This window comes from Acinonyx jubatus, chromosome A3, assembly GCF_027475565.1.
Source record: "Acinonyx jubatus isolate Ajub_Pintada_27869175 chromosome A3, VMU_Ajub_asm_v1.0, whole genome shotgun sequence".
Classification (NCBI taxonomy): domain Eukaryota; kingdom Metazoa; phylum Chordata; class Mammalia; order Carnivora; family Felidae; genus Acinonyx; species Acinonyx jubatus.
Genome location: NC_069388.1, coordinates 93,338,748 through 93,358,784, shown reverse-complemented (window position 1 = coordinate 93,358,784; position 20,037 = coordinate 93,338,748). Strand labels below are relative to the sequence as shown.

The 20,037-nt window shown below is 36.2% G+C and overlaps 1 protein-coding gene across 5 annotated transcripts in view; it reads right to left on the bottom strand.

Moving 5' to 3' along the window:
* The window catches only part of CTNNA2 (catenin alpha 2), a 1,092,768-nt gene that overhangs the window by 933,664 nt on the left and 139,067 nt on the right, over positions 1-20,037 (bottom strand). For 4 of the 5 annotated variants that reach the window (XM_027072095.2, XM_027072097.2, XM_027072096.2 and 1 more), the window contains exon 2: positions 19,169-19,275. In XM_027072095.2, the coding sequence (XP_026927896.1) occupies positions 19,169-19,270 (102 nt within the window). In that variant the 5' untranslated portion in view covers positions 19,271-19,275. Of the gene's footprint in view, positions 1-792; positions 932-19,168; positions 19,276-20,037 lie in introns of those variants that run through there. The other variant, XM_053200823.1, reaches the window with a different exon arrangement.

Here is a 20,037-nt window from a genome sequence, read left to right as displayed (position 1 = left end):
CATCCTCAATTCAATACAACACCTGTCCTTTCTTGGAAACATGCTCCCATGAAGGATAAAGTATGAAACCATTTAAATATGTATAACCGACCAAAATATTCTGAAATTTTTAATAATTGGGTGAAAATCATTTTTACCATGCTTGAATAAATCACCTAAAGGCATTTTTGTCTCATCTCTTTATAAAATTCCCCTTGGGGATGAAAATAAGCTTGAAAAGTTTCAGTCAACAGTATAAATTGAGAGTTCGTGTTAAATAAGCCATTGAAAAGTACAGTTTAGAATAAAATTACCACCTCAACCATTACCACAGGGCTCCACAGTACATTTACAATAATAGCTATATTTTGTAATAACATCATATTCATGTAATTCATACATTGTTTTCATTTTTAAATTTAACTAACGTGCTGCAGGAGATCCTAAAAAAAATCCAGCATACTTCCTACTCTCACTTTCATTTTTCCAAGCCTAGATAATAATATAGCAGCAATTATCAATACTCTTGGGATGAAAAAACACAAAATTACTAGTGAAAAGATTAAACAATAGATATGACACTCTCCTAAGCCCATTAATTTTTTAAAATATACTTTAAAAAAGGACAGTAAAACCTAATAAATAATTACAGTTGAGTTGCTCCAAAAACTGTATCTTAGCTCTGCTAAGCTTGGAGCCTTGAATCAATCCAAAGTAAAAGAGTGAAGGAAGAGAGAAAGCGAGAGAAAGATTCTCATTAAGTGAGGAGGGCACTAAAAAAAAAAAATTAAATTAAATAAGGAGGGCACTTACTGTGTCAGCGAAGAGATCATCGTTCTCCTGATAATTTGTCGGAAATTTCCTGAATCACTATTACATGCCAGGCCAAGACAATAATAACACAGAGGAAAGAATTGCTGGTCTTGTGGGTGATAAAGATAATACTTACAAGCATGCATGCATACTGAAACCCCAGACACACACACATACACATATTTAAAACCAGGAATTATAACATTGTGGGATGAAACATAATGAGGGGAAATACAGGATGCTCTGAGACAGTGGAGACCAAGCCAGTTTTGTGGGTGTCAAAAAAACTGAAGAAAGCGGCATCTAGGATAAGAACTGAAAGATATGTAGGTGCTAGCCAGTCTAGCCAGTGTAAGTGACAAGAAAGAAAAGAGAATTTCCAAAGCATATGTAAAATGAGACACCACTGAGTTCTAGAGACAGAAAGCAGTTCTCTTTAGTTTGAGAAGAGAAATTGAAGCAGGAGTGACAAGAAAGGGAGCAAAAAGAAACACAAATGAGGAAAGGTCCTATAGAGGAATTTGTATTTAATTTAAAGTCAAGAGGTCAAAAATTGCTCTAAAAAAACAATATTGACAATCTCTGCTTATTCTTTCCTGCATTGCTGATATAATCACTTGAGATACTAAATTTGGCATTATATAGAACTGACAAATTAGTAATGAAATCAATTCTTGTTTCAGAGCTGAAACAATAATCACAATAGTATGTCTCAAATGTAGCATGGGACATAGTTATGTTACACAATGATCTGTTGTTTAGCTGAACTTCAAATTTACCTGGGTGTCCTGAATTTTTATTAAACCTAGCAATCATGGTCAGGTGGCAGTCAAGGAAAGACTTATTTGCAGAGTCAACTAAGTGGCACAAGAGTGATGATGGCTATGTGTGGCACCAATCATCCAATACCAGTTTCACTAAGAGGATGTTTGTAATGTTTTTGAGAAACTTTAATGAAGATCATTCTGCCCAAAATTATATTTAAAGCCCATAAATTCCTTTGAATGCTGGTAATTGAGAAAGATAGTTTAATCGAACACAGATCAAGCAAAATTATTTTTTTCAAATGTTTATTTATTTATTTATTTATTTATTTTATTATTTTTTTTGAGGGGGGGTAGGGAGGAAGGGCAGAGAGAGAGAGAGAGAGAGAGAGAGGGAGAGAGAGAATCCCAAGCAAGCTCCACATTCAGTGCAGAGCCAGAAACGGAACTCAATTTCCCAACTATGAGATCATGACCTGGGCTGAAATCAAGAGTCAGATGTTTAACCAACTGAGCCACTCATGTGCCCCACAAAATTATTTTTCTAAAGAAAATATAGATTATTTATATGCAATGTGAAAAGACATTAATATTTTCTACATGTACATATACAAATATGCATATGCAATGTATATGCTGTATATGTATACTATGCCTTTCATTATAAAGATGAACTATAGATTTCAACATATGAAAAACAAAACATTATTTCTTAGTTTGGTCACTATGTATCAAAAAATTGCCTGCACGCCAGGTGGCTAAGTCTAAGGTTAAGCATCCAACTTTGGGGCAGGTCATGATCTCAGGGTCCATGAGTTCAAGCCTCCAATCGGGCTCCCTGCTGACAACTCAGAGCCTGGAGCCTGCTTTGGGTTCTGTGTCTCCCTTTCTCTGTCCCTCCCCGACTCACACTCTGCCTCTCTCTCTCTCTCTCTCTTTCTCAAAAATAAATAATAAGCATTAAAAATTTTTTAAATGATACATACTCTTGACAAACTAATGCATATATTCATCCTTAAAATCCCATAACAATAATTGTTTTTGTCAACATCTTCCTTAAAAAACTACTGCAACAGGGGGGCCTAGGTGGCTCATCTGGTTAAGCATCCAACTTTGGCTCAGGTCATGATCTCATGACCCCAAGCCCCTAAGTTTTCAAGTTCCAGATATTAAAGTCCATTGAAAATAAAATCTCATGATGATAAGCCTTCTGATTTTCAAAGCCAAATGTTATGGGGATTTGCTTTCTGAGTGTGGGTACCCCATGCCTGGGGTGCTCAGTGTGGTGTCTGTTCCTCTCCCTTCTCTGTGCCTCCAGTGCAGAGAGTGCAGTCCCTCCTATGGACAGTCTCATGGGTCAATTCATTCCCAATGGTCTCTGCCCCTCCTACTGTTTTTGATGTGCCCTCCTCTCTACATTTAGCTGTGGAAAGTCTGTTCTGCCAGTCTTTGGGACATTTTCTGGGTTATTTACACTGATGTGGGTGTTACCTACGTGTATCCATGGAATAAGATGAGTTTAGGATCCTTCCATCTTCCAGAGAAGTCCTCTACTACTCACCATAGCTTGCATAGTCCAGTAAAAAGAAGATTTCTTCTGCTTGGCCATAGCAACCTTCCTAATTGCACCATCTTAAACAGGGAAATGATACGGTCAAATTACACACTGTTTACAATGTGATTCTGATTGCTATTTAGAGAATGTATAGGAAGTGAGCAAAAGTGGGATTGGTGGATTATTTAGGAAGTGACCCTGTTGGCATGGTGTGAAAGTACTTGGGTTTAGAACCAGAACTTCAGCAGCAGAGATGGAGAGAGGTGGGCAGATTGGAGAAAAGAGAGTCCAAGGAGAATTCTTAGGTTTGAGAAGAGGGCTGAGTGAAAAGATGTAGGCTGAAGGTACAAATTTGAGTGTTGCCAGCATATTGGTAATTCTTAAAGCCATAGGGATGGGTAGAATCACCTGGAGGAATACACAGAAAAAAGGAAAGAGGACTCCTAATTCTAAGCCCTAAAACCCACAAATGATAGAGAAGGTAGAAGTAAGAGAAATAAGATAAAGCAAAGACTGAGACCATGAAGTCCATATATCCTAACTACAGAAGGAATCAGAGTTATGTCAGAATGAAAGAAAAACCACTGCTTAGATTTCTTATGACTTTTCCTGGCCTTTCTTCCTTCTTGATTATGTGAAAACTAAGCATATCTTTTGCACTTTCAACAGGATGACAAGAAACAGAAAACAGGTACGTTGCCATGCCCCAATCCTTAATCTAGATCTCTGAGAAGCTTTAATTACTTTGATAGTTGAGGGCTTACTGAGTAAATGCAATTCTGTCACTTTGTAGGCCTTCTTATGCTTGGTGGAGTGGATTTTTTACTAGCCAGTTCAGATAAGGTTTCTATATTATCCAAAGTAGTTATGAGCTAACCTCCCAGAATTTCTTCCTTGAAATTTTTGAATTAGTATGCATAAGATTTTAATTGTCATGTTTCAAGCATATAAAAATCATTATTCTTTTCTGATATTAATTTTTAAATGTAGTTTTAAATACAATTTTTCCCATTTAAAATAGTAGTTATTCACTGAAATGGAAAATGCAAGGGAAAAAATATTTTAGGGCTTGAGTTTATTGCCAAGCATAACAGAAGAAACAGATATTGCTAATTCACATGCATTTAGCACTTAATAGGGAAAACAGGTATTTACTTTAACTTATTTATTTGAATGTTAAGGAATTTGTCTACATCATGTTTGCATTTCAGCAAATTTCTGGTTTGGGCAAGACATAGGTGATACAAACAAGAAAAGGAACTAAGTTCTGACAGTAAGAATATATTCAGTTCTCTTTGGCTTTCTTTTTTCCTCTTTTTTGTCTGCTTGTTTGTTTCAAGTTTTTATTTAAATTCTAGTTAGTTAAAATATAGTGTAACATTGGTTTCAGCAGTAGAATTTAGTGACTCATCACTTACATATAACATCCAGTGCTCATCACAAGTGCCCCCTTAATACCCAATGCGCATTTAGCCCATCCCCCTTCACCTCCCCTCCAGCAACCCTCAGTTTGTTCTCTAGAGTTGAGAGTCTACTTTATGGTTTGCCTCTTTCTCTCTCTCTCTCCCTTTTTCCCTCTTCTGTTTGTTTTAATGTTGGGACTGTACCCATTCCCTACCTTCAATTTATTCCTTTACTCTTCCCATTTTACTCTACCAATTCTCTGTGGTTGATGTACTAGCAACCTGCCATTTCAGTATTTTCAGCCCTTGTTTTCCTGAGGAGCAACAGACTTAGTCCAATTCACCTTAGGACTTTTATTATGTGTTCTAAGTCTCCGTTTTTTCATCTATAAAATGGAGAAAATAGGGGTGCCTGGGTGGCTCAGTTGATTGAGCATCCAACTTCAGCTCAGGTCATGATCTCACAGTTCGTGAGTTCAAGTCCTATGCTGGACTCTGTGCTGACAGCTCAGAGCCCAGAGCCTGCCTCAGATTCTGTGTCTCCCTCTCTTTCTCTGCCCCTCCCCCGTTTGTGCTCAGTCTCTCTCTCTCTCTCTCTCTCTCTCTCTCTCTCTCTCTCTCTCTCCTTCCCCCCCCCAAAATAAATAAACATTAATTTTTCTTAATGAAGAAAATAATACTGACTTTACCAAGTTGATCCACAAAGTAATGAAAACTCCTAGAAATATCTAAGGTAATATCACAGTAATAATAAACAAACATTAGGACTTTCCCTCCTTTTCTCCTTAGAGGTTCTAGATAATCTGTGGTTAGTTCTGTACTAATGGAGAAGAACTCCAACTAAAACCAGGGCAGTAAAAACTGTCCAAAGCAAAACCCAAACTCTAATTAAAGTAATTTAGAAAATTTAGTTCAACAGCTTGGACCACTACTATGAGCAGGCCTCAAAATGTTACATGTAAAAAAGAAACTAAGATTGGTTGAGCTTACTAAATTGTGAGGGAAAGCCACCCAAACCCCCTTTTTCATGAAAAAAAACCACAGAAATTAAAAACTGAGGCAGCATGTACAGCACTCATAACACGTTAGGACTTCTCTTTTATCCTCTACTAGATAAAATGTCTCTTATTAGGATTCATAAAATAATCACTGTGTTAATGTCAGAAATTATTGAAAGTAAATATTTTGATAGAAGAGAAGTTATGTCATTGTTAATATAGTTAGCTTGTATTCTAAAACCATATATAGCATGCTAAACTTTTGTTGTCCTAGGCTAATGAGGAGGAAATAGAGGCAGAGGTTGTGTATTAACTGTGAGTATATTTATGCTAAACAAAAGTGAAATGATGCCACAATGCACTCAGTGGTTGTAATTTGCAGTAGTTGGTTCTAAAGGTAGAGGAAACAGAAATTAAAAAATATATGTAAACAAACGAAAATGAAAATACAACAATCCAAACACTTTGGGACGCAGCAAAGGCAGTCCTGAGAGGAAAATACATTACAATCCAGGTCTATCTCAAGAAACAAGAAAAATCCCAAATACAAAATCTAACAGCACACCTAAAGGAAATAGAAGCAGAACAGCAAAGGCAGCCTAAACCCAGAAGAAGAAGAGAAATAATAAAGATCAAAGCAGAAATAAACAATATAGAATCTAAAAAAACTGTAGAGCAGATCAACGACCCAAGAGTTGGTTTTTTGAAAAAATAAACAAAATTGATAAACCTCTAGCCAGGCTTCTCAAAAAGAAAAGGGAGAGGACCCAAATAGATAAAATCATGAATGAAAATGGAATTATTACAACCAATCCCTCAGAGATACAAGCAATTATCAGGGAATGCTATGAAAAATTATATGCCAACAAATTGGACCACCTGGAAGAAATGGAAAAACTCCTAAACACCCACACTCTTCCAAAACTCAATCAGGAGGAAATAGAAAGCTTGAACAGACCCATAACCAGCGAAGAAATTGAATCAGTTATCAAAAATCTCCCAACAAAGAAGAGTCCAGGACCAGATGGCTTCCCAGGGGAGTTCTACCAGACGTTTAAAGCAGAGATAATACCTATCCTTCTCAAGCTATTCCAAGAAATAGAAAGGGAAGGAAAACTTCCAGACTCATTCTATGAAGCCAGTATTACTTTGATTCCTAAACCAGACAGAGACCCAGTAAAAAAAGAGAACTACAGGCCAATATCCCTGATGAATATGGATGAAAAAATTATCAATAAGATACTAGCAAATCGAATTCAACAGCATATAAAAAGAATTATTCACCATGATCAAGTGGGATTCATTCCTGGGATGCAGGGCTGGTTCAACATTCGCAAATCAATCAACATGATACATCACATTAATAAAAGAAAAGAGAAGAACCATATGATCCTGTCAATCAATGCAGAAAAGGCCTTTGACAAAATCCAGCACCCTTTCTTAATAAAAACCCTTGAGAGAGTCGGGATAGAAGGAACATACTTAAACATCATAAAAGCCATCATCCTCACACACAGCTAACATCATCCTCAATGGGGAAAAACTGAGAGCTTTTTCCCTGAGATCAGGAACACGACAGGGATGTCCACTCTCACCGCTGCTGTTTAACATAGTGTTGGAAGTGCTAGCATCAGCAATCAGACAACAAAAGGAAATCAAAGGCATCCAAATTGGCAAAGATGAAGTCAAGCTTTCGCTTTTTGCAGATGACATGATATTATACATGGAAAATCTGATGGACTCCACCAAAAGTCTGCTAGAACTGATACATGAATTCAGCAAAGTTGCAGGATACAAAATCAATGTACAGAAATCAGTTGCATTCTTATACACTAACAATGAAGCAACAGAAAGACAAATAAAGAAACTGATCCCATTCACAATTGCACCAAGAAGCATAAAATACCTAGGAATAAATCTAACCAAAGATGTAAAAGATCTGTATGCTGAAAACTATAGAAAGCTTATGAAGGTAATTGAAGAAGATTTAAAGAAATGGAAAGACATTCCCTGCTCATGGATTGGAAGAATAAATATTGTCAAAATGGCAATACTACCCAAAGCTATCTACACATTCAATGCAATCCCAATCAAAATTGCACCAGCATTCTTCTCAAAACTAGACAAGCAATTCTAAAATTCATATGGAACCACAAAAGGCCCCGAATAGCCAAAGTAATTTTGAAGAAGACCAAAGCAGGAGACATCACAATCCCAGACTTTAGCCTCTACTACAAAGCTGTAATCATCAAGACAGCATGGTATTGGCACAAAAACAGACACATAGACCAATGGAATAGAATAGAAACCCCAGAACTAGACCCATAAACGTATGGCCAACTCATCTTTGACAAAGCAGGAAAGAACACCCAATGGAAAAAAGACAGTCTCTTTAACAAATGGTGCTGGGAGAACTGGACAGCAACATGCAGAAGGTTGAAACTAGACCACTTTCTCACACCGTTCACAAAAATAAACTCAAAATGGATAAAGGACCTGAATGTGAGACAGGAAACCATCAAAACCCTAGAGGAGAAAGCAGGAAAAGACCTCTCTGACCTCAGCCGTAGCAATCTCTTACTCGACACATCCCCAAAGGCAAGGGAATTAAAAGCAAAAATGAATACTGGGACCTTATGAAGATTAAAAGCTTCTGCACAGCAAAGGAAACAACCGACAAAACTAAAAGGCAACCAACGGAATGGGAAAAGATATTTGCAAATGACATATCGGACAAAGGGCTAATATCCAAAATCTATAAAGAGCTCACCAAACTCCACACCTGAAAAACAAATAACCCAGTGAAGAAATGGGCAGAAAACATGAATAGACACTTCTCTAAAGAAGACATCCGGATGGCCAACAGGCACATCAACGTCGCTCCTCATCAGGGAAATACAAATCAAAACCCCACTCAGATATCACCTCACGCCAGTCAGAGTGGCCAAAATAAACAAATTAGGAGACTATAGATGCTGGAGAGGATGTGGAGAAGTGGGAACCCTCTTGCACTGTTGGTGGGAATGCAAACTGGTGCAGCCATTCTGGAAAACAGTGTGGAGGTTCCTCAAAAAATTAAAAATAGACCTACCCTATGACCCAGCAATAGCACTGCTAGGAATTTACCCAAGGTATACAGGAGTACTGATGCATAGGGGCACTTGTACCCCAATGTTTATAGCAGCACTCTCAACAATAGCCAAATTATGGAAAGAGCCTAAATGTCCATCAACTGATGAATGGATAAAGAAATTGTGGTTTATAATCACAATGGAGTACTATATGGCAATGAGAAAGAACGAAATATGGCCCTTTGTAGCAACGTGGATGGAACTGGAGACTGTGATGGTAAGTGAAATAAGCCATACAGAGAAAGACAGATACCATGTTTTCACTCTTATGTGGATCCTGGGAAACTTAACAGAAACCCATGGGGGAGGGGAAGAAAAAAAAAAAAAGAGGTTAGAGTGGGAGAGAGCCAAAGCATAAGAGACTCTTAAAAACTGAGAACAGGGGCGCCTGGGTGGCTCAGTCGGTTAAGCGTCCGACTTCAGCTCAGGTCACGATCTCGCGGTCCGCAAGTTCGAGCCCCACGTCAGGCTTTGGGCTGATGGCTCAGAGCCTGGAGCCTGCTTCCGATTCTGCGTCTCCCTCTCTCTCTGCCCCTCCCCCGTTCATGCTGTGTCTCTCTCTGTCTCAAAAATAAATAAACGTTAAAAAAAAATTAAAAAAAAAAACTGAGAACAAACTGAGGGTTGATGGGGGGTGGGAGGAAGGGGAAGGTGGGTGATGGGTATTGAGGAGGGCACCTTTTGGGATGAGCACTGGGTGTTGTATGGAAACAATTTGACAATAAATTTCATATATTGAAAAAAAATAAAGGTAGAGGAAATCAACACATCACATGGTACATGGTAGTGAGTGTTTGCTAAACACAAAAGACCCAGAGCTAGTGCAGTCACATAATCGTTTACATCATACGCGATGACGTAACATCATCCATCAAATCAATGTTAATTTCAATTTTTAGCTTTGTGCTTTTAGTACTTATTTTGTAATTTTCTTTATAAAGAAACATATGTGCATACATAATTCCACATTTATGCTACTTTAAGTCCATTCTAGAGTTGGGAAAATTTTGTTTTCATTTTTTTGTTTAAAAGGGCTCCATACATTACTCAATTTCTAAAACATGGTCAACACAGCTGGCCATAAAACAAAAAGAGCATCATTCCCATCTGGTGGCAGACATCAAAATTTTGAACATAATCCCAAAACAGAAATTAATCTAATTCCAGACAATATACTAGTCAATTAAACTCCTATTTCACAAGTGGCAAACACAGTACTACCAAGAAATCCCCCATATCAGTTCAATACAAAGAATTATTTCCAATATAATAACTACTTTAGGTATATGCATCTACTGTAAAAAAAAATGCAGCAATTTAAAAAATTTTACTATTAGCGGGTGAAACAATAAAAATACTCCACTCCAATTAAATATTAATATGTGTGATAAGTTAATTCCTAAATTAAAACCTCATTATATCTTTTCAAATCCTATTTTTAATATAAAATAAAGAGATTTTTAAATAAAAAGTTATGGTATTTTAGTTAGTTCATTCACCCACAGAAACTTCTATTAAAGATAGACAAACTAAAACATTTTTTCACACCAGAAAATTAGCATCCAAAACTTAAAAAGGGATTGGCATAGGGAACCTGGGTGGCTCAGTTGGTTAAGCATCTGATTCTTGGTTTCAGCTCAGGTCATATTCCATGGTTCATGAGTTCAAGCCCTGCAGCAGGCTCCATGCTGGGCTGGCAGTGCAGAGTCTGCTTGAGATTCTCTCTCTCTCTCTCTCTCTCTCTCTCTCTCTCTCTCTCTCTGATACCATCCCCCACCACCACTTGCTCTCTCTCTAAGTAAATAATTTTTTTAAAAAGGGATATGAGAATTTAAAAATAAATATATTTTTTAAAAGGGTATGAAAGTTAAACACATTTAATTTAATTAATTTTAGCATATCGTTTACTCTGTATACAATTTGAACCCTTTGACAAAGATGACATAAACTATTTCTTGTAACATTGTGGTGTCACATTGAAAACCACCCAACCATGTTAATCTTTGAATCTCATGAATAAACCATGAATTAAGGTAGTTCTCAATAAAAGCTTAAGTCTCAGAAGTTACTTCATTTCGGAGTGTCAGTTTATTTCTGGAAAATTTTCGGTTTTAAACCCCCTGATTTTACATTTAAATCTCATGATTTCCTACTTTTAAATGCACCAAGGTAATTAACTATAGTTGTGAGTCACACAAAGATGATTCTTTTTATGAGGACTTAATATCCAAAGAAGCAGAAAACCAAATATTTTTTTAAATATAAAATTAAATTTAAAAAAATTTTTAAATATTTTTAAGTATGTTAAGTTCTAATTATTTCGCTTTTGAAACAATTAATTTTTGAGTACAATTTTAAAATATGTAACTATAGAAGCCACTAGAGCCTAACCTAATAGAGGCCCATAAACGTTGGCCTAATAGAGGCCAATGATTAAATAAAGTTCCTCTTCTTAGGAGGTTCCTTCCCCAGTATGCCAATTTGGAACAGCTCATTAAACAGCAATGGTATTTTTTCAGATGCTCATTGTTATTTAAGTTGCAGATTCATCTTTCTATAAGGAAATAAGGAACTAAATTCCAGAAAATTCCATTCTATTCTATTGTGATGGATTGAGTTGCATTAGTTTACTGAAGTTGAATTCCCATTAACTTCAGATGTTCCTGTTTTAGTAATCTTTGATTAAATGTAACACACCATTCTTCTCTAAATCTGCATTAAAATATTTTTCTAAAGAAAATATCTAAAAGTTAGAGAGGGAGGGAGTCAAACCATAAGAGACTCTTAAAAACTGAGAAGAAACTGAGGCTTGATCGGGGGTGGGAGGGAGAGGAAAGTGGGTGATGGGCATTGCACCTGTTGGGATGCACCTGTTGGGATGAGCACTGGGTGTTGTATGAAAACCAATTTGACAATAAATTTCATGTTAAAAAAAAGAAAAAGGAAATATCTAATGACTCCTTATTTTATACATAGTACCCATTTTCTAATAAGTGGAAAGCCATTATTAGCAGGTAATGAAGAATGCAGCATTAAGAGCAAACCTATATCAGAATAATATCAGACACTTCATGAATCACTTTAATACACCATCTCATGTATCTTTTCAATAATTCTATGAGACACAAGTTATTATTATCTATAATCTACACTTGATAACACATTAAGTAATTTATTCAAGTTATCATTGGGAACACTGTACTTCTAATCAGGCCCCCTTGACTCCAAACCTCTACTTCAATGGCATAAAAATAATAACAAATTTTTACATTAAATAACTATAAAATTAAAATGGATTTGATACAGGAAAAATAATCATCTTTTTAAGTTTTTCAACTAAAAAGAGAATATTTTCCTGTTTTGATTTGTGGTTGTTTTGAACTGATGGAAACTCTATTTTTTTATATTTATCTTCTACCTAGCCACTTAACCCCATTCTCATATTAATTTTAAATACAATGATATCATAAAGAGAGGGTGTTATCTGTCCTATCCCTATGTTTACATGGTACATTCCTTTATTTTGAAAGTTTGGTCCTATTCCTATTTAGAATTTTTATTGGAAAAGTGTGCAAAATTCTATCAAATGTCTTTTTAGCATCTAATGGCATAATTTATTGAGCTACTAAAATATATTTATTTAGTTCCTCATATTAGGTTATCATTATTTCTTTTTAATTTCCTATTTTGTTATATATATGCTGACATTTGAATATACTACTGGATGGTATGTACTTTTTTGGTTGTTGTTGGTTTTTTTTTTTTTTTTTTGGTTGTTGTTGGGGGGGTTGTTTTGTTTTTTTGTTTTTGTTTTTTGTTTTTTGTGGGTTTTTTTTTTTTTTGCATTTAACCTCAGAAATGATACAGAACCATCATTGTCCTTTTGTTTTGTTTTTTTAATTTTTTTAACGTTTATTTATTTTTGAGACAGAGAGAGACAGAGCATGAACGGGGGAGGGTCAGAGAGAGAGAGGGAGACACAGAATCTGAAATAGGCTCCAGGCTCTGAGCTATCAGCACAGAGCCCGACGCGGGGCTTGAACTCACGGACCGCGAGATCATGGCCTGAGCTGAAGTCGGCCGCTTAACCGACTGAGCCACCCAGGCGCCCCTCGTTGTCCTGTTGTTAAAAAGAGTTATTTTAAAGTATTTTGAATTATTTAAAATAAAATTATGATTCTTCAAAAAGTGATTAAGGAGTTATCTTTTTCTATGGCTGAAATATTAGTTTAAATAACATTATGACTATCAGTTTTCTAAATGTCTAATAATATTTACCTTTGCATCCCTCTGTTCTGGTGCCTTTTTTGGGGGAGGGGAAAGAGTGAGCATGTGCACACTCATGAGAGAAAGGAGGGGAAGAGGGAGAGGGAGAGAGGAAATCTTAAGCACTGCACTCGGTGCAGAACCCAACATGGGGATATCTCTCACAACCATGAGATCATGACCTGAGCAAAAAATCAAGAGTTGGACGCTTAATTGAATGAGCCATCCATGTAACCCAGTTCTGGTGCTTTTTGATAACAGATCTTTAAATAGCTTTCCAATATGTATATGGCTTATTCTAGTTTCACCTTCTTTTGGATGTATTTTGGTAATTTAAGTTTTTCTAGGAATTTATTCCCATCCTCTATGTTTGCATGTTTCATCAGAGTAGAGTTGCATATAATAGTCCACTATACTTTTAAAATCTCTTGTTCTTGGAATTATTTATGCTTTCTCATTCATAATCCTATATGTTCTTTCTTTATATATTTTCCATAATTTGTGCCTTGAAGAATTTTCATTGTCCATTTCAAAGAAGGATCAAATTTTGAATTTATTTAACCCCATTAATGTTTGTATTCTATTTTAGTGATTCCAGTTTTGTTATTCTGTTCTCCTAGTTTCTTTTGATGTTCTTTGTCTAATTTCTTAAGATGAACAATTAGCTTATTTTTATTTTTTTCTTTAATAAAAAAGGCATTGAAAGCTAAAATTTTGTAGTAAGCACAGCTTTTATTGGGTGTGTATATTTTGTTAGAAAGACATCACCTTTTTCATTAACTCTTATACAGTTTGCATTTCCCTTTGGTTCTAAGAGTTATCTAAGAGTGCTTCTTAATTTCTAATATATTTTTTAGTTTTCTAATAAAATTGCCTAACAAAGTGCTTAAGTTTCCTAATAAAACTTAGTATCACAGAATGTGGCCTATTAAAAATCTTTACTTTTTCTGAATTTATAAAAAGTTTGGGCATCTTGTTCAAGTACTAAACTTTCTAAGGTGAATCCTTTTTTATTTGAAATTTCATGATTTCCATAATGTAAAACTTCTCCAAAAGGAACCTTGCCATTTCAACATTAAGATAAAATGCAGCCTCATTTATTTTTATTTATTTTTACTTTTTTAATTTATTTTTTCAATATATGAAGTTTATTGTCAAATTGGTTTCCATACAACACCCAGTGGTAATCCCAAAAGGTGCCCTCCTCAATACCCATCACCCACCCTCCCCTCCCTCCCACCCCCCATCAACCCTCAGTTTGTTCTCAGTTTTTAAGAGTCTCTTATGCTTCAGCCTCATTTATATCATGGTTGGAATGAGATAGTTTTGTTGGCTATTTTAAATAATAAATAGTAAATTCCTAATATCATTTTTCTTTTATGACAGTGAATGAATTTTACTGAGAACCATTTAATTTCTGATATTTATCTCATTACTTATCTATCCCTCACAGAAAAATTGTAGGATAGTTACGGTCATACTGTTATTGAATACCGCTATGAACTTTATTCAGTCCATAAAGTTGTGTGTGTGTGTGTGTGTGTGTGTGTGTGTGAGAGAGAGAGAGAGAGAGAGAGAGAGAGAGAGAGAGAGAGAGACAAATAGGGCTTTGATTTTCTTTCTCAGTTCCATCTTTAAAAATAAATATATGTTAAGCAAGAAGTTTATTCCTAGTATTTTCTTATCTCTCTTTCTTATTCATATTTCCTTCAAAGGTCAACAATCATGTCAATCCTATGATTAAAGGCTTTATTCTAGGGGAGGGAATGCTTAGTCCTGATAGCAAAGCCATAATGTTACATAGAGAAGTTTGTCTGAAAAGTCACATTTTGAAAAGAATCTCTCTCTCTTTTAAATCAGAGTAGGAACACTGAAAAGAAAGATAATCCATTTAGATATCAGAAGACATTAAAGGGATGTTAAGACTTGTTACAGTGTTAAATCACTATGTGAATTTCAACAGAGTTTTAAGCATCCTCCTGTATTAAATTAACACATATGAATTAAAATTTAATAAGTATAAATATTAATAACCATCATATTCATAAATAATATAACAATATACATTAATATAATATATAATGTTATATAATATATAATGTAATAATAAATATTTTTAATGCATTGCCTTTATCTGAAAGGATTTAGGTAACTGGACTGAAAGATAAGGAAAAGAATAATCTTTAATTGTAATCTTAGATATACTATTCTTTAGATAAGACAAGTACCACAGCAAAATATAAATACCAGAACATTGTAAGACGTAAAAGACAGTTTACGTGTAATATTTTGTTTCCTCATGCGAGCTTCATTCCTATGTTTTTCCTTGACTTATACAGTATTGGTTTATAGCTAATAGAAGCCTGAATATATAGTCATCAAAAAAAAAAAAAAACAGACAAATGGAAACTACATTGAATCAACATTTACTTTATAACAGTCATTATGTTTTAATTATTGTGTTTCATTTAATCTGTATGATAAGGATTAAATATACTGATATATAATCTGAAGGTAAAATTCTGAGGCTAGGAAAAGGCAATCTGCTTTTTTTTTTTTTGTACGTTTATTTATTTATTTTGAGAGAGAGACAGAGAGAGCTAGTGCGGGAGGGGAGCAGAGAAGGGGAGAGAGAGAATCCCAAGCTGACAGCACAGAGCTGATGAAAAGCTTGAACTCAGGAACTGTGAGATCATGACCTAAGCCAAAACCAAGACTCAGACACTTAACCTAACTGACTGAGCCACCCAGGTGCGGTAAGGCAGTCTGCTTTTGAGTAGGCTTAAAAAGCAGATTATTCTGACTCCAAAATACCTCCTTAGCCAGTCTTTCTCAGGTTATCTATGATGAAAAGCTGTATGTTTGTTATTCCAATACCTCATAAAGCAAAGCGTTGTAAAATACAACAAAATGAATGATTCAAAAATTTAAAAGGATAAAAAATACAACTCTAAATTGAATTATTAGATGAACACATATAAAATTATTCTGTAAAATGGTTATAAAAAGTCTAAAACACTTTCTATTTCTATACTTAATGCAGACCAATAACAACTCATGCATAGGCCTTCGTCTACAGGCCATAATCTGAGTGGCCAACATTTTCCCAGATCTAAGATCCTATGAGCATTAAGTGTTTCTTGAAGAAATTTTGATAGAACTAACAAGAATCATGACCAAGTGAAAAGTGTGCATAAATCTAACGAAATGTTTCAACAATTACATACAAAGATGTCCTCTACCTAAACGACAGAACTTGTGACTGTGTTATCTTAAATAACAAAAGGGACTTTGCGGATGTGATTAACTTAAAGATCTCAAGATGGAGAGACTATCTTAGAATATCTGGGTGGCCCTGATGTCATCACAAGGGTCCTCATTAAGGAGAAACAGGAGGGTTACAGTCTGAGGAGGAGGGGAGATGGTAAACACTGAAGTCAGAGAGAGAGAGAGAGAGAGATTTGGAGAACGTACTATGCTGCTGGCTTTAAGGAAGGAGAAAAGCACCACAACCAGGGAATGCAGGTGCACACAGGATGCTGACAAAGGGAAGGAATGTCCTCCTTAAGGAACACAGCCCTAACAATACCTTGGCTTTAGGAGTTCTGGCCTCTAGAACTAGAGAGTAATAAATGTGTGTTGTTTTAAACTCCTAAGGTTGTGGTAATTTGTTAGAAAGGCAATTGGAAACATACTGATTTTGGTCTGGGGAGTAGGGTGCTGCTATAACAAATACCTAAGAAATGTGGAAGTGGCTTTTGAATGGATAATAGGCAGAGGCTAGAAAAATTTAAAGAACTTTAATAGAAAAATTTAAGTTTTCCTTGAACAGACTCAGTAAAAACAGGGCTACCAAGGCCTTGCTCGCAAGGACTCAGAAGGAATTGAGGTACATAGTGGAGAAAGCCTCTATTATCTGAGAGGATATCAAAATCATCATAAAAAGACTGTAGAAAGGCAGGTGCTAAAGGAGACGCTAGTGAGGGCTCACAAAAAAAATAAAGAACATGGTACTAGGAAATGGAAGAAAGAGTGACAGAAAGCTTGGATGAACTGTGTCCTACACTTATGCAGAAATCCAAATTTTACATGATGAAGATGGAATTTTAGCTGAGGAGTTTTCCAGGAAGTGACCTGGTTTCTTCTCCCTGCTTATAGTAAAATGTGAGAAGAAAGAAAGAAATTGAGAAAATAACAGTTAAGCTAAAAGAAACCAGAACTTGAGGATTTGGAAAATTCTCAGCATATGTAGATTGCAAAAGGCACCGGAATTAGAAAACTCACTCTCAGGAAAGCATGGTCTGGAGAGAAAGCCAGTTGTGTGTCTGGATAACCTTTGGCTTGTGCCTTGGAAGGACTGAAAGCTCAGAGTATTCAGTCATACAGAGTGCTCTTTGAAGAGTTTAGGCATGTGACTGCTGGATCTCCAGCCATTTCAGCAGAGGCCAAAAATGAGATGGGATTATCTGGGAATTTTCTGTGAAGTAGCCTGTTTTCTAACAGAGTGAACCCCAGAGACATACAGGGGAGAACTACACATTTCTGAAGAATGTTATATCCAGTGTTTCTACACTGCCAGTTTGGACTGAGAGTGACAAAAAGGATACAATTCAAAAGGGCTGCTGGACTCCCAAATGTGCTGATAAAATATTCAGCTGAAAATATGCGCTACCCTTCATGAAAAAGGAATAGCAGTTCTTAGGGTGTAGAGCCGGGCGCATAGGGCAAAGCCTCAGGCCACAGGGGATTATTCCCAAGCTTTCAAGACTGAGGGAATTTGCTCAGCTGGATCTCTAAATTGGTTGAGATTGATAACCATTTTTCCCCCTTCCACTTTCTCCCTTCTCAAATGGGAACATCTGTAACTATTTTCTTATGTCTGTGCCACCAGTGCATTTCGGGAGCATATATTTTGTTTTCTAGTTTTACAGGTAACAGATGGAGAGGAATTTTGTTCAGGAACGGATTTTAACCAGAACCTTACCGAAACCTACTTTAGATGATTGAGATGACGAGATTTGTAATTTTTAAACTGATGAAATTTTGATGAGATTTTGGACTTGAGAAGATTCTATAAAAGGTTGAGATGTTTGGGGAATCTGGGGATATGGTCTTTTCCATGTGGGAAGGATGTGAATTTTTGGTAGGGGGGTGGGCACAGGGCAGGATATGCTGAGCTGAATAACGATTCCCAAAGATGTCCGTGTCCTACTTCCTGGAAACTGTGAATATGTTATCTTAAATGGCTGTGATGTGGTTAAGAATCTTGAGATGAGATTGTTCTGGACTGTTTGAGTGGGCCCAGTATAATCACAAGGGTCCTTATAAGAGGGAAATATGAGGAGATGTGAGGACAGGGAGCAGAGATCAGAGTCAGAGAGAGATTTAAAGATGCTACATTGCTGGCTTTGAATACGAAGAAGGCATCAAAGAAGGCAAGTGGACTTCAGAAGACGGAAGAGACAAAGACACGGACTTTCTGCCAGAACCTCCAGAAGGAATGCAGTTCCACCAACACCTTGACTTCAGCATTTCTGACCTCCAGAACCTAGGTAATAAATCTGTGATGCTTTAAGACTCCAAGCTTGTGGTACTCTGTTATAGTAGTTAAAGGAAACCACTATGAAGGGCCTCCACTTAACTTGGTATACCTCCCTAAAAATATACCATAAAAACCTTGAATTTTCACATTCCATGAATTTCTGAGTTTAACATAGCAGATAATATGCTTCCTAAGGTACTAAAAGCTAACTTTTAAAACTTAAATCCTGAGGATATTTTTTCTTCTGTTGACAGTCATCTTGTGGAAATGTGGTGAATGTGACAACAGAAAGAATGGAACATTTCAACTTTCCAACATGATAAATTCTCCAACGTAAACTAAAGAAAAAGTAATACACTTTGCTCTTAAATATTAACAGTTCTTCCCAACTGTGCACTAGCATCTGAAAGTGAACTAGGGATAGTTTATTTAGACTTTGAATTCATTACTGCAAATGAGAGCCCCCTTCACCAAGGCCCCCTCTTTAATTATCTCATCAACCTAATTTCAAACATCATACGATGAGTCTGTTAAAAGGCACTTCAGAATGTTATTGGGCCATAAAACTGTCCATAGTTCTGGCAGTAACATACATTCAGTGATCAGCATTATGGCATGATTTATTTGCTTAGAGATTTCTAAGGTTTTTGAAATGTTACCATATAATCACAATGGAAACATACACATGTAACAAAAGTGTTTCAAACCATGCCTTACCTGTGTAACAAGTGGCTCCAAAAGCCTCTCCACTGTTAGTGTCCGGATTTCCAAACTTTTGGGGTCCCATTTTAAAATGATCGGTGAAGTTGCCGAAGTCATGCTCCCTATAGAAACACACATTACTGGTAAGAAATAATGATTACTGAAATAATCTGTTACCTTGGGGGTTCAAGATAAATAAATCACCAAAACTCAGAACATACTTGGAGGTTATATGTCTCGTTAAAACCTGTCAAATTAAAGATGGGGAAAGCAGAACTATGTGAGGCGGTGGTGTTGGAATCAGATTAAAACCTGAGAGCTCCTGATGACACCTGTGTACACTAGACAAACTTCTGGGATTCAACTAACACGGAAATATTTCACTCACTCAATATTTAGTACATGTATCGATCTGCTATGTGCTGGGAAAGAGTTGGACCTTGACTCCAAGTAGTTTACGGTTTCAAGGTAGAGAGAGCCAAGGTAGGCAACACTTATATCTCAGCGTGACCCAGGAATGCAGAGGGCTATGGAAAAACTGAGAAAAGACACCAAACTGGGGCTGGGAAACCAACAAAGATTTTCAGGAAGCACAGTAAATCTACCATGATCACCAGATGAGGGATCTATTTCATAACAAATAGCTACTTTGTTTTCTTCACATCATAACTGGCCACTGAGGATATTATACTCCCTGTGGCAGCTGAGTTTCATCCTCTTAAGTAGGAAAGATATTTTGCAAACTGAGTGATGACGGTTTTGAAAATTAGCTTGCTGCTATATACATACTCTCTGATTACTCACTGCATTTACATTCTTGTCCCATAAAATTAGTGTCTGATAAGGTTATTTATTTCATTCTAAAGCAATCCTCTCCTACCTAA